Genomic DNA, 14,739 nt, shown 5'->3' with positions numbered 1-14,739 from the left:
TTTACTAACATTCGTAATTTTCGGAAAAAGGTCAAAGTTCAATCACGAATGACATCGAAAGTGTAAAACTGCAACTTTTTGAATTTATTACGCCTAATTTACTAAGCTGTCGTATTTGGATTTTTAATTTGTTCCGATGTCGATGTCATTCGTGTTTTTTTCCCGTTTTTTACGGCAGTGATCAGCAAAACACTGCCGACTTTATCACAATGAATCTCGGTCGGATCTGTGTGATCCGTGCTGGGGTTCATTTTTTTTTTTTTTTTTAAATAAACACTGTAAAACGGCGAAAAAAAATGCGTGGGGTCCCCCCTCCTAAGCATAACCAGCCTCGGGCTCTTTGAGCCGACCCTGGTTGCAGAAATATGGGGAAAAAAATGACAGGGGTTCCCCCATATTTAAGCAACCAGCATCGGGCTCTGCGCCTGGTCCTGGTTCCAAAAATACGGGGGACAAAAAGAGTAGGGGTCCCCCGTATTTTTAAAACCAGCACCGGGCTCCACTAGCTGGACAGATAATGCCACAGCCGGGGGTCACTTTTATATAGTGCCCTGCGGCCGTGGCATCAAATATCCAACTAGTCACCCCTGGCCGGGGTACCCTGGGGGAGTGGGGACCCCTTCAATCAAGGGGTCCCCCCCCCAGCCACCCAAGGGCCAGGGGTGAAGCCCGAGGCTGTCCCCCCCCATCCAATTGGCTGCGGATGGGGGGCTGATAGCCTTTTGTGAAAATGAAAAGATATTGTTTTTAGTAGCAGTACTACAAGGCCCAGCAAGCCTCCCCCGCATGCTGGTACTTGGAGAACCACAAGTACCAGCATGCGGCGGAAAAACGGGCCCGCTGGCACCTGTAGTACTACTACTAAAAAAATACCCAAAAAAAGACAATACACACTTTCGGTCAACCGCTGACTACAAAGTTCCCACCATTGGTTACAATGGAGCGCATAGGCGCTACATTGTAACACTGCAGTGTGCCACCTGTCAGACAGTACAGGAGCACACAGCCGATCAGGAGGGTGCTACAACGTAGCGCTCCCTGATTGGCTGAAGAAACCCACTTAGACATCAGTCAGAGTGGGTTTCTGGCATTCGGGGAAAGGGGGCCCATGTGCAAACATGGGTCCCCTTTCAGTGCGTGGCTCGGCTCTCCGTTTTTTTATTTTATTCAAGTACGTGGATTACAAATGGATGCTACGAGGAGCCTGGGACCCTGGATCTGGTGAGTAGAATTTATTCAACAGGTACCCCATGGATTCTACTGGAGAAGAGGACCGACCCTCGTGTGAACATAAGGTAAGTATGTATGTATGTTTGTGTGGATGCATGTAATAAAACTTTACTTTCAAGGTGTGTGTGTATTGTCTTTTTTTGGGTATTTTTTTAGTAGTAGTACTACAGGTACCAGCGGGCCCGTTTTTCCGCCGCATGCTGGTACTTGTGGTTCTCCAAGTACCAGCATGCGGGGGAGGCTTGCTGGGCCTTGTAGTACTGCTACTAAAAACAATATCTTTTCATTTTCACAAAAGGCTATCAGCCCCCCATCCGCAGCCAATTGGATGGGGGGGGACAGCCTCGGGCTTCACCCCTGGCCCTTGGGTGGCTGGGGGGGGGGGACCCCTTGATTGAAGGGGTCCCCACTCCCCCAGGGTACCCCGGCCAGGGGTGACTAGTTGGATATTTGATGCCACGGCCGCAGGGCACTATATAAAAGTGACCCCCGGCTGTGGCATTATCTGTCCAGCTAGTGGAGCCCGGTGCTGGTTTTAAAAATACGGGGGACCCCTACTCTTTTTGTCCCCCGTATTTTTGGAACCAGGACCAGGCGCAGAGCCCGATGCTGGTTGCTTAAATATGGGGGAACCCCTGTCATTTTCCCCCCCATATTTCTGCAACCAGGATCGGCTCAAAGAGCCCGAGGCTGGTTATGCTTAGGAGGGGGGACCCCACGCAATTTTTTTAAAGAAAATAACCACTTTCCCACCCCTTCCCACTGATATACATGCACGGATCTCATGGATCCCTGCATGCCTATACAATCACGGATTAAAAAAGCAGGTCTGTTTTTTTTTAGCACTTTTTTACGAGTTGTAATTTTTCACGGCAGTGTTTTTTTTTTGCTTTGCACTTCTTAGTAAATTACCGAGATTCATACTTAAACAGCCGCGTTTTGACCGATGGTGTATTCATTCGTATTTTTTTTGTTGGACTTCCAAAAAATTACGAATGCCCTCATCACTGCCGTGATTATTGCTTAGTAAATTACCGAGATGACACTTTGATGAAAAAACGGCATCTCGGTCAAAATCGGGACCTTAGTAAATATACCCCACAGCCCGTCTAGCTGACGTCCGTGCTGCACATGGAGGTATCTCTGGCTACTTCACATCATAATAATGTTACTTGACTGTGTGTGTGTATGTGTATGTGTATATATATATATATATATATATATATATATATATTTATTTATTTATTAAATATACATACATTTTGATGTATGTAACAAAGTCATATAATCTCATTTTAGAGGGTCAAAAGTTACTGTAATCATTGAAAAGACTTTCTAGTGTGCACTGCCTCATAGGGTAGCAAGCACTTTTGTACAAATTTGGCATTTGACCGGACAGGAGAAGGATGCGAGATAGGGTGACGCCGCCAGCATTTAAATGCCGTAGCAATGGCAATGCGCATCCTTCGAACGGAATTTAATTCCCCCCTAAGTCTGCATACACGAAGCAACGCGAGTGAGTATAACGTAGTGACTTTTTCTTTAAATTGCATATTACTGGCACCGCAAACACCACTCAGTCTGTACCAGAAGAGTCGGACTGCAAACTTAGCCACACAGCAATTAGTTTTAAATATTTACAAAGTCGCAGATGAAGCACAATGAAACTTGGCATGAAAAAAGTGTTGTATGCTGCGACGTAGCACTTTGTATACAGATTCAGACTCATTCGCACACAAATGCCACACAGCAAATTAATCAGCACAGTCTTGTTACGTGGTTTTAAGTGAAAAAGATACTCAGGGCAAGCCAAGTTGCCCTAGACTTGGTGTATTAAGAAGGGCTGCTTGGCGCGACTGCAGCTATAGTGTATGAGTACAAATCTGTAGATTGATTGGTTGCTGTGTGCAACTTCACTACTTGTCCTTTTTAGAAGGTTTGATAAATATCCTCCTTGTTTCCACGGGTACACTCCTTCGATGGTGTATCTATTGCAAGTACTGGTGTGTGTTAGCGGCTTCTGATTGGCTGCTTGCATATTGATACAATCAGCTTCACACATTTGCATCGCAAGAATATTATGTCAATTCAACTGTATTTGTTCGCATGACTTGTTTTGTTAATTCCATTTGGATTACTGCAGGAAAGATTTTATTTACGAAGCACTTAACATAAGATGTGGGGAGCATTTGTATTTCATTACTGTACATTTTAAATGGAAAATTCTATTTTCACATGTATTACTACACTGTCAAGACACTATTCTCTTGTGTACAAAAAGGTTGGTACAACTTTTGTATTTACTACTAATGTGTGAAGCTGCAGCTCTGTTTCTAGGGGTGCAATTATACACTATGGGGTAAATTTACTAAGATGGGAGTTCTATTTAAGATGGGATGTTGCCTATAGCAACCAATCAAATTCTACTTCTCATTTATCTAGCATCTTCTAGAAGATAATACCTAGAATCTGATTGGTTGCTATGGGCAACATCCCATCTTAAATAGAACTCCCATCTTAGTAAATGTACCCCTATGAGTGCCTGGTGTATAAATATTGCTGAGTTTTGAGTTGAAAGTATTGATACTTGTAACTCAAAAGATACACAGTCAGTATAATACAAGGAAAAATGGAGGGAACAATTCAGTATTACAAAAGGAAACCATGGATCCCATTTCTGCGAGAACGTTAGCTTTATGTCGAACTGCTACATAAATGCCAATATTTTTTTTTTTTTACTTTGGATTACAGGGGTATACTGTTGTAAAAATAGATGCTAACAAACAATTTTGGCTAAATAACAGGGAAATATACCCAAATTAAAAATTCTGATGGGAAAAGGGGTGACCCTATTAGATACAGTATGATGGAAGTGATCAAATAAATTGGCCAATGAAATACAGTCTGAACTTTAGGCTACGTACATTAAATTTGAGCTTTAGACTCTGTTTGACTTGGCTCTGCAATAATTCTACACAGCCATTCTACCACTAAATACCAGAAATGAGTTTCCCTAAGTCCTGACCTTCAAAGGCAAAACATCTTTAAAGGAGTTCAAATTAGTCCCTAAGGGAGAAGTATGTCTAGGCCCAGGGAATTTCACCATGATAAACCATGACATTTAATTAGCCCATCCCATTGGTATCTACTCCTTAGATTCTTTATATTAGAGCTGTACGGTTTGATTTTCCTGAAATATGAACACACCCGAACTTAGCGGTTCAGAGTCAAATCAAGTCCCGGTTCAAAATTACCTTAGGGTTCTGAGTGGATCCGAGTCCTGGTTCGGATCTTTTGTCAGTTCGGAAATAATTTTTTGGATTGCATGTAAACAATGTCAGGCGCCAAATAAGGTAACATCATATATTTAAGTGCTATGGAAATTAATATATATCTTCGTCTTTGACCAAATTTAACAGCAAAAAGGGCTGCTTATCTGACACATACAATAATATACAGATGTGTCCTCATAACATCTTGTCTAAATGCGCCCCGCAGCAGGAGATGAATGGCATGAGTGAGCTGACAGGTTCCGTACATCTCCGTTAGCGCTGGGCATCCTTTTTTTGCTTTAAATGCATCTTTTTCGCAATAGAATGCACAAGCAGACTCTGCTGATTAAAAATGATGCATGCCTATATTTTCTGTACGGTTGCGGCTATAGCTGCATGCCAAATAGTACATTACAGTGTATAAAGCGTAGCATTTCCTATGCACACACAGCCGTGGTCACACACAGAATATAGGCATGCTGCAAATCATTATAATCAGTACAAGCTGCTTGTGAATCCTATTCACATTGTTTTGCAATTAAGATGCATTTTAATGAAAAAAGTTATATTTCAAAGACATTTGGCGATACCGATGCGTGACTAGAAGGGCTGTTTAACGTGCAGCAAGGCTAGATGTAAGCAGACACATCTGTAGAATACACTTTGACAGTTAGTTTGAACAGTCATCATAACATTGTAAAAGTTAGCCTAATTTAATTCAATTAATTTTCTTAATCTATTTGTGAAACCAAACATAGGCAAATATATTAATATCTATTTTTGTCAGTTCATCTGTCAGTCTATCCATGCATTTAGAAGATTTGGTTTAACTATTAGCATTTTTATACTCACAGCTGTATTCCGCTGAAGAAGGAGCCAAAAAGTCCAATCATCCCCAGTAGCTCAATTCGGCTAAGGTTTCTAACAATATATTCTTGGCACACGCTAGAAATACCATACAGAGTGGCACCTCCGAGAACCAAGACATCTCCAATTAGTTTACTATCTCCTAGGTAATAATCTGTGGACATAATAGAAAACAGAATGTTAGAAAACAAAACTAGTCTAAAATATAAAATAATGATTTCAACTGCATATGGAACGTGTTTCATTGAAATAATTTGGCTTACACTGCTCCTCACCTCTATGGTGCACCGGTGGCCACTAGATGGCACGTGCGGGCACACACACACCCCTAATCCTACACACCTCCTAGAACCACAGAAACGTTGTGGATTTTGATAACGTAAAATCAATTTTACAAACTTTTTAAAACTACATAGTATAAAACAAACCATGTTAAATGATATAATGTTATCCAACTTGTGTTCCCTACCACCCGTGTCCATCATCCTCTTCCCCATACAATATGTTTTATTTCAGCTTTCCTTAGTGTCTCACATGTCCCACCTGCTACTCTTACTTCCTCCTATCCTTACTTACCCCCTGTCCTTCTTTCACTCCCACCATCCATCTGTCACCCCTGCACCTCACTCCCTATTTATCTGGGGCTACAGCCTGCAGAGGAAGAGGAGTCACAACAGCACAGGATTATGGCACATGGCTGAGCCATGGAGGAAGCATCTAGGGTGCACACTATATGGGTGCTTGACTTTCTGGAGATCAGGGGAAAGTCATCCACTATTGCATAAAGATCAACATTTTAATTGGGGGGGGGAGAGGAACTAAGCAGTAACACAAACACAGTCCCCTTCCCACATTCATACAGAGCAGCAAAGCCTGAATACTACAGCGCCTAGCAGCTGAAACTCTATATGCATCTGGTACTGTGGTAGTGTGTAATGGGTGTGCAGAATGCACCTGGGGGATCTGCAATATACAGTAGCAGGCAAGCATGGATTAGAGCAGGGGGGGCAATCCTGGCAGAGAGTGCTTGGATCTCTCCACCACCAGGTGCAAAACTTAGGAGACATGTTATAAGGTCCCCTCCTCACTAAACTGCCCATCCTTCCGGATATAGTCATAATGTGATCCCAGGCAAGTCCCGGCAGCGGCCGGTCTGTGGGGTGGCGCCTACAGCCCTCGAGCTGGCCCTCACTCTCTACACCAATGAGAAGGAAGAAGGAGGGCCATACCACTGTATGCCGCCCCACTTCAAGCATGTTATCTAATATGTACACAGCTTCAATCCGTCTTGCACAATTTGTGAGCTTAGTGGGACTCTTATTTCTCTAACGATACCCTTTCACCAAATGCACCCAGGACTGTCAGACTTTAATCATTGTCCCAAATGCATCCATGGAGCAGCAGATTTATTTGTTTATTGGAATGCCCTCTGGTCAGACGTCTCAGGCTATTACTGTGCAATGACGCTAAAAGTCAGCTGGTTGGCCCTGAGTGGGCAGTGTCAGGGGCTTTCTCAGAGAGCTAGAGATTTACTAGAGGAAGTAAAAAGTTACTTTAGGCAATAAGCGCAGCTGATAGAAAAGACCATTCGTCAGGACTGGATTTAGATGAAGCCTCCCTCTTTCACTCTTTTCGTACATATATTTTTAGAATGGACTAGGTGGAGACATTGTGGAAAGATAAAAATGCACAGGTTTCTTTTTGAGATATGGGAGTTACATTGCTACACCTCCCATTGCCACTAGATCTCAAATCCACAAGAGTCTTCTACACACTTCTTGGTATGACCTTAGGATGGTCTCCATTGACCATTCAATTCTTCTCTGTTGATTTTGATTAGTGGATGGAAATTTATATAATGGTACTCCTCTCTCTAGCCCCCTGGGCACACTTAGTAGTTGTTGTTTTTTTCCTTTTGGCAAGTCATTTGCTGCTATTCTGCTTATTGGCCCTCATTCCGAGTTGTTCGCTCGCAAGGCGATTTTAGCAGAGTTACACACGCTAAGCCGCCGCCTACTGGGAGTGAATCTTAGCTTCTTAAAATTGCGAACGATGTATTCGCAATATTGCGATTACAAACTACTTAGCAGTTTCAGAGTAGCTTCAGACTTACTCGGCATCTGCGATCAGTTCAGTGCTTGTCGTTCCTGGTTTGACGTCACAAACACACCCAGCGTTCGCCCAGACACTCCTCCGTTCCTCCAGCCACTCCTGCGTTTTTTCCGGAAACGGTAGCGTTTTCATCCACACGCCCATAAAACGCCGTGTTTCCGCCCAGTAACACCCATTTCCTGTCAATCACATTACGTTCGCCGGAGCGAAGAAAAAGCCGTGAGTAAAAAAACTATCTTCATAGCAAAATTACTTGGCGCAGTCGCAGTGCGAACATTGCGCATGCGTACTAAGCAGAAAAACGCTGCGATGCGAAGAAAATTACCGAGCGAACGACTCGGAATGAGGGCCATTGTACACTTAGTATTCTCATGCCTTGGACCAATTATTTTAATTTATATTGTCTATTCACTGGACTCGCTCTTTTGATTTCTTCTTTTGTTTATGTAACAATGTGATGTATTCCTTGCATTTTGACAATGCAAAGTGCTTCAATAAATATATTTCAAACATTTAATAAACACAGCTTCAATACAAAATGTGCAGTGGTATTAAATAGTGCATCAAGAACATGACTTACCTTCTTTTTGCTGCCTTCCCATAAGTACATCAGCTCCTGCCATGCACCCAATTCCAAGGATACATGCCACAGCACCAATGAAGTGTAAAACCTTATATCGGACCAGCAAGAAAAACCAGGACAGTAATATGACCACAGGGATAACAAAACAATTTAGTAGCTGTAAAGAAAGAAAATATAATAATTAATAAGTCTACCAATTAAATTACCAATATGAAATTAGAACCGGGACAATCTATTACTAATAGTAGAACATGTACACATGCTACAAATATATGGTGAAAGACAAGGGAATATACAGTATTATCTGTTACCCAGTCAGTGTGTTCTGTCAGTGTCACACATTATTTTATGGTCAAGCTCAGGGAACTGTCTAGCTACCGTTTCATGTGATACGCAGAACTGAATATTATATAGTCTCAGGCCAAAACATCAATAATTGTGATATACTGCTGGCAAGTCCGCTTCTTATCCTAACATAAATAATCATGCAAATTATAGTACGTTAAGTAGACATAATTCCTTTAAACCTGTTCTGCAGAATACTGTCCTCATTACACATGTGGCACTGTAAATTTAGCATATTTTACCAGCGTAATGTAGCCTTAAGTGTTTTTACTCGACCCAGAAATCCCTGTCCTACAAATAAACACAAGAAACCCTGAAAATCCCCCAAACAACATATTAATACACCTTCAATGGCAGTTAAATAATCAGAATAGGCAACCATTGGAACTCGCTCTAACTGCCAGCCTATCACAAGCATACCGCTTCAGAACAGTTGTGATTGGATGATGGTGAAGAGTCACTTATTGTGTGTCTCAGTTATTTTTGAGGGGAATCTCTCAGGGTTTCTTCTCATTTGGACACTAAATGGATCAATTAAGAATAATTCTTTTTTTAATATATTCACTAAATTTGAGAATATAGTATTTAACGGTTTTATTTGAAAACTATGTATGTGTATGTAATTTTTTTATGTTATTTCTGTAATAATAGAGGTGACTGCAACCAGTGATAGGTTAATGTAGTAAAATCATTTTAGATACTTTCAATTCACAATAATATACCTGATTGAACACTTAAAAAAGGATACTTTATCCACGGTTCTGTTGTGTACACAAGCAAAATAAAACCTGCCTCCTTCTGTGGAAGCCACATCCACAATCCAATAAATCAGTTAGGCACAGCAGCTTCCCTAAACTCAATACCTCTAAAATGGAAGTCATTGGTTTTCCGTCCAAATGTCCACCATCTTCCCCCTTACACTCTCCATTGATAACACCTCCCTCTCCTCTGTCCCAGGTACACTGTCTGGGTGTTATCTATAGACTCCCCTGCAAAACCCACAACTCTTTCTCCCAATCCTGCCACTTCTTCCTTGATAACTGTAGCCTACTTCTCATCTGTTTACCTCATTCCCGCCTTGCAGCTCTTCAGGCCATTCTCAATATTGCTGTCTCATTTTACTTTCTTGCCACTCTACCTCTGCTGCCCTGCATCAGCCAGTCACTTACTCCCTGTACTATACCAAATCAAGTTTAAACTTATCTCACCCACCTACAAAGATCTCAACTACTGTTCTCACCCATATATTTCCAACCTCATTTCCTCACACACTCCCATTAGTCCTTTCTATTCCACTAGCAACTTTCTCCTCTCCACCTCCCTGATCACCAGTTCCCACTCCCTCCAGACTTCTCAAGTGCAGCATCAAACGCTAGAATGCCCTCTCATGCTCATTTATACTCTTATTTCCCTCTCCTAACTTTTAAGTGTGCCCTTAAAACTCATCTTTTCATTCAAGTCTATCTCCCCTCCTCCTAACTTTCCTGTCCCATACATGGCTATGTAAGTAGGGTCTATCAGACTAAGAAAAAGCTCAGCGACATCCTAGGTATACACCAAACAATGTCTACAAGCATAATAAAATGGCAGTCTGTACCATCTCCAGAACATCATTTCACTCACATAATATCAATAATAAATGTTCACTATTGCAAATAGAGGTCGGATATACTTTATTGAAATACTGATATTTTAACATCCTTGTCCTGGAGTGTAAATACTCCAACAAAAGGATAGACAGTATCAGCAACAACTACTGTTAAAATAATCAGTATCGGGAGAACAAAATACAGTAACATGCACTAAAAACTTACTGTATAATAATATAAAAAATGGAAATTGAATGTTAAAATAACATATAGACTAAAACCAACCTATTTCATGGACAGCCCTCCGGCAGTGACTACTGCCTCAGTAAGCAGACTGCGACCTACAAAATGCATTGCTATTGTACAAGGGGCGTTTTAACAGAGGAGGGGCACCCTGTGCAGACTCCGGGTGGGCCCCCTCTGATGCATGGCTCAGTAGTCTCCGGCATCGAGCTGGAGTTTGCTATGCATGCGTAGGTCTCCAGAAACATGGCGTCCGCCATGTTCCAGAGACCAAAATCACACTGCGCATGTGCAGTGGCCATTTTGGCTGCAATTTTAGGTAAGTATTAAAATATAGGTGTAATTTGTGCGGTGTGGCACCCCCCTGGACCCAGGGGACCGAGTGCACCACACACACTGCACCCATTATACAAACGCCAATGTATTGTACACCATATAGTGAGAGTATTATTGATTTTAAATTCATATTTTAGTTTTATATTTTATTTTTGTTTTAATTGCTTATTGTTTTTGTTATTCTAACATTCAGTTGCTATTTTTAATCAGCTGAGTTGAGTGTTTGCAGAAATCTGTCTGATCTCTTGCACCAGTTACAGGGCTGATGTATCTGTCTGATCTCCTGCACCAGGTATAGGGCTGATGTATCTGTCTGAACTCCTGCACCAGGTATAGGGCTGATGTATCTGTCTGATCTCCTGCACCAGATATAGGGCTGGTGTATCTGTCTGATCTCCTGCATCAGGTATAGGGCTGGTGTATCTGTCTGATCTCCTGCATCAGGTATAGGGCTGGTATATCTGTCTGTTCTCCTGCACCAGGTATAGGGCTGGTATATCTGTCTGTTCTCCTGCACCAGGTATAGGGCTGATGTATCTGTCTGATCTCCTGCACCAGGTATAGGCCTGGTGAATCTGTCTGTTCTCCTGCACCAGGTATAGGGCTGGTATATCTGTCTGATCTCCTGCACCAGGTATAGGGCTGGTATATCTGTCTGATCTCCTGCACCAGGTATAGGGCTGGTGAATCTGTCTGATCTCCTGCACCAGGTATAGGGCTGGTGTATCTGTCTGATCTCCTGCACCAGGTATAGGGCTGGTATATCTGTCTGATTTCCTGCACCAGGTATAGGGCTGGTGTATCTGTCTGATCTCCTGCATCAGGTATAGGGCTGGTGTATCTGTCTGATCTCCTGCTCCAGGTATAGGGCTGATGTATCTGTCTGATCTCCTGCACCAGGTATATGGCTGATGTATCTGTCTGATCTCCTGCTCCAGGTATAGGGCTGGTGTATCTGTCTGATCTCCTGCATCAGGTATAGGGCTGATGTATCTGTCTGATCTCCTGCACCAGGTATATGGCTGATGTATCTGTCTGATCTCCTGCTCCAGGTATAGGGCTGGTGTATCCGTCTGATCTCCTGCATAAGGTATAGGGCTGGTGTATCTGTCTGATCTCCTGCACCAGGTATAGGGCTGGTGTATCTGTCTGATCTCCTGCACCAGGTATAGGGCTGGTGTATCTGTCTGATCTCCTGCATCAGGTATAGGGCTGGTGTATCTGTCTGATCTCCTGCACCAGGTATAGGGCTGGTGTATCTGTCTGATCTCCTGCACCAGGTATAGGGCTGATGTATCTGTCTGATCTGCTGCACCAGATATAGGGCTGGTATATCTGTCTGATCTCCTGCACCAGGTATAGGGCTGATGTATCTGTCTGATCTCCTGCACCAGGTATAGGGCTGGTGTATCGGTCTGATCTCCTGCACCAGGTATAGGGCTGGTGTATCGGTCTGATCTCCTGCACCAGGTATAGGGCTGGTGTATCTGTCTGATCTCCTGCACCAGGTATAGGGCTGGTGTATCTGTCTGATCTCCTGCACCAGGTATAGGGCTGGTGTATCTGTCTGATCTCCTGCACCAGGTATAGGGCTGATGTATCTGTCTGATCTCCTGCACCAGGTATAGGGCTGGTGTATCTGTCTGATCTCCTGCACCAGGTATAGGGCTTGTGTATCTGTCTGATCTCCTGCACCAGGTATAGGGCTGATGTATCTGTCTGATCTCCTGCACCAGGTATAGGGCTGATGTATCTGTCTGATCTCCTGCACCAGGTATAGGGCTGGTGTATCTGTCTGATCTCCTGCACCAGGTATAGGGCTGGTGTATCTGTCTGATCTCCTGCACCAGGTATAGGGCTGATGTATCTGTCTGATCTCCTGCACCAGGTATAGGCCTGGTGAATCTGTCTGTTCTCCTGCACCAGGTATAGGGCTGGTATATCTGTCTGATCTCCTGCACCAGGTATAGGGCTGGTGTATCTGTCTGATCTCCTGCACCAGGTATAGGGCTGGTGTATCTGTCTGATCTCCTGCACCAGGTATAGGGCTGATGTATCTGTCTGATCTCCTGCACCAGGTATAGGGCTGATGTATCTGTCTGATCTCCTGCACCAGGTATAGGGCTGGTGTATCGGTCTGATCTCCTGCACCAGGTATAGGGCTGATGTATCTGTCTGAACTCCTGCACCAGGTATAGGGCTGATGTATCTGTCTGATCTCCTGCACCAGATATAGGGCTGGTGTATCTGTCTGATCTCCTGCACCAGGTATAGGGCTGGTGTATCTGTCTGATCTCCTGCACCAGGTATAGGGCTGATGTATCTGTCTGATCTGCTGCACCAGATATAGGGCTGGTATATCTGTCTGATCTCCTGCACCAGGTATAGGGCTGATGTATCTGTCTGATCTCCTGCACCAGGTATAGGGCTGGTGTATCGGTCTGATCTCCTGCACCAGGTATAGGGCTGGTGTATCGGTCTGATCTCCTGCACCAGGTGTAGGGCTGGTGTATCTGTCTGATCTCCTGCACCAGGTATAGGGCTGGTGTATCTGTCTGATCTCCTGCACCAGGTATAGGGCTGGTGTATCTGTCTGATCTCCTGCACCAGGTATAGGGCTGATGTATCTGTCTGATCTCCTGCACCAGGTATAGGCCTGGTGAATCTGTCTGTTCTCCTGCACCAGGTATAGGGCTGGTGTATCTGTCTGATCTCCTGCACCAGGTATAGGGCTGGTGTATCTGTCTGATCTCCTGCACCAGGTATAGGGCTGGTGTATCTGTCTGATCTCCTGCACCAGGTATAGGGCTGATGTATCGGTCTGATCTCCTGCACCAGGTATAGGGCTGGTGTATCTGTCTGATCTCCTGCACCAGGTATAGGGCTGATGTATCTGTCTGATCTGCTGCACCAGATATAGGGCTGGTATATCTGTCTGATCTCCTGCACCAGGTATAGGGCTGATGTATCTGTCTGATCTCCTGCACCAGGTATAGGGCTGGTGTATCGGTCTGATCTCCTGCACCAGGTATAGGGCTGGTGTATCGGTCTGATCTCCTGCACCAGGTATAGGGCTGGTGTATCGGTCTGATCTCCTGCACCAGGTATAGGGCTGGTGTATCTGTCTGATCTCCTGCACCAGGTATAGGGCTGGTGTATCTGTCTGATCTCCTGCACCAGGTATAGGGCTGGTGTATCTGTCTGATCTCCTGCACCAGGTATAGGGCTGATGTATCGGTCTGATCTCCTGCACCAGGTATAGGGCTGGTATATCTGTCTGATTTCCTGCACCAGGTATAGGGCTGGTGTATCTGTCTGATCTCCTGCACCAGGTATAGGGCTGGTGTATCGGTCTGATCTCCTGCACCAGGTATAGGGCTGGTGTATCGGTCTGATCTCCTGCACCAGGTATAGGGCTGGTGTATCTGTCTGATCTCCTGCACCAGGTATAGGGCTGGTGTATCTGTCTGATCTCCTGCACCAGGTATAGGGCTGGTGTATCTGTCTGATCTCCTGCTCCAGGTATAGGGCTGGTATATCTGTCTGATCTCCTGCACCAGGTATAGGGCTGGTGTATCTGTCTGTTCTCCTGCACCAGGTATAGGGCTGGTGTATCTGTCTGATCTCCTGCACCAGGTATAGGGCTGGTATATCTGTCTGATCTGCTGCACCAGATATAGGGCTGGTATATCTGTCTGTTCTCCTGCACCAGGTATAGGGCTGGTGAATCTGTCTGATATCTTGCACCAGGTATAGGGCTGGTGAATCTGTCTGATATCTTGCACCAGGTATAGGGCTGGTATATCTGTCTGATCTCCTGCATCAGGTATAGGGCTGGTATATCTGTCTGATATCTTGCACCAGGTATAGGGCTGGTGTATGTCTGATCTCCTGCACCAGTTATAGGGCTGATATATCTGTCTAAACTCCTGCACCAGGTATAGGGCTGGTGTATCTGTCTGATATCTTGCACCAGGTATAGGGCTGGTGTATCTGTCTAAACTCCTGCACCAGGTATAGGGCTGGTGTATCTGTCTGATCTCCTGCACCAGGTATAGGGCTGGTGAATCTGTCTGATATCTTGCACCAGGTATAGGGCTGGTATATCTGTCTAAACTCCTGCACCAGGTATAGGGCTGGTGTATCTGTCTGATCTCCTGCA

The 14,739-nt window shown here is 44.2% G+C and overlaps 1 protein-coding gene across 1 annotated transcript in view; it reads right to left on the bottom strand.

The window, feature by feature from the left end:
- Window positions 1-14,739, bottom strand: part of SLC35F1 (solute carrier family 35 member F1) — a 527,849-nt gene that overhangs the window by 49,728 nt on the left and 463,382 nt on the right. The window contains exons 4-5 of the mRNA XM_063917217.1: window positions 8,062-8,221; window positions 5,355-5,523 (exon numbers count right to left, since the gene is read on the bottom strand). Coding sequence (XP_063773287.1) covers window positions 5,355-5,523; window positions 8,062-8,221 — 329 coding nt within the window. The remainder of the gene's footprint in view (window positions 1-5,354; window positions 5,524-8,061; window positions 8,222-14,739) is intronic.

This window comes from Pseudophryne corroboree, chromosome 4, assembly GCF_028390025.1.
Source record: "Pseudophryne corroboree isolate aPseCor3 chromosome 4, aPseCor3.hap2, whole genome shotgun sequence".
Classification (NCBI taxonomy): Eukaryota; Metazoa; Chordata; class Amphibia; order Anura; family Myobatrachidae; genus Pseudophryne; species Pseudophryne corroboree.
The sequence above is the reverse complement of the archived record's forward strand: the minus strand, read 5'-3'. Positions and strand labels throughout refer to the sequence as shown.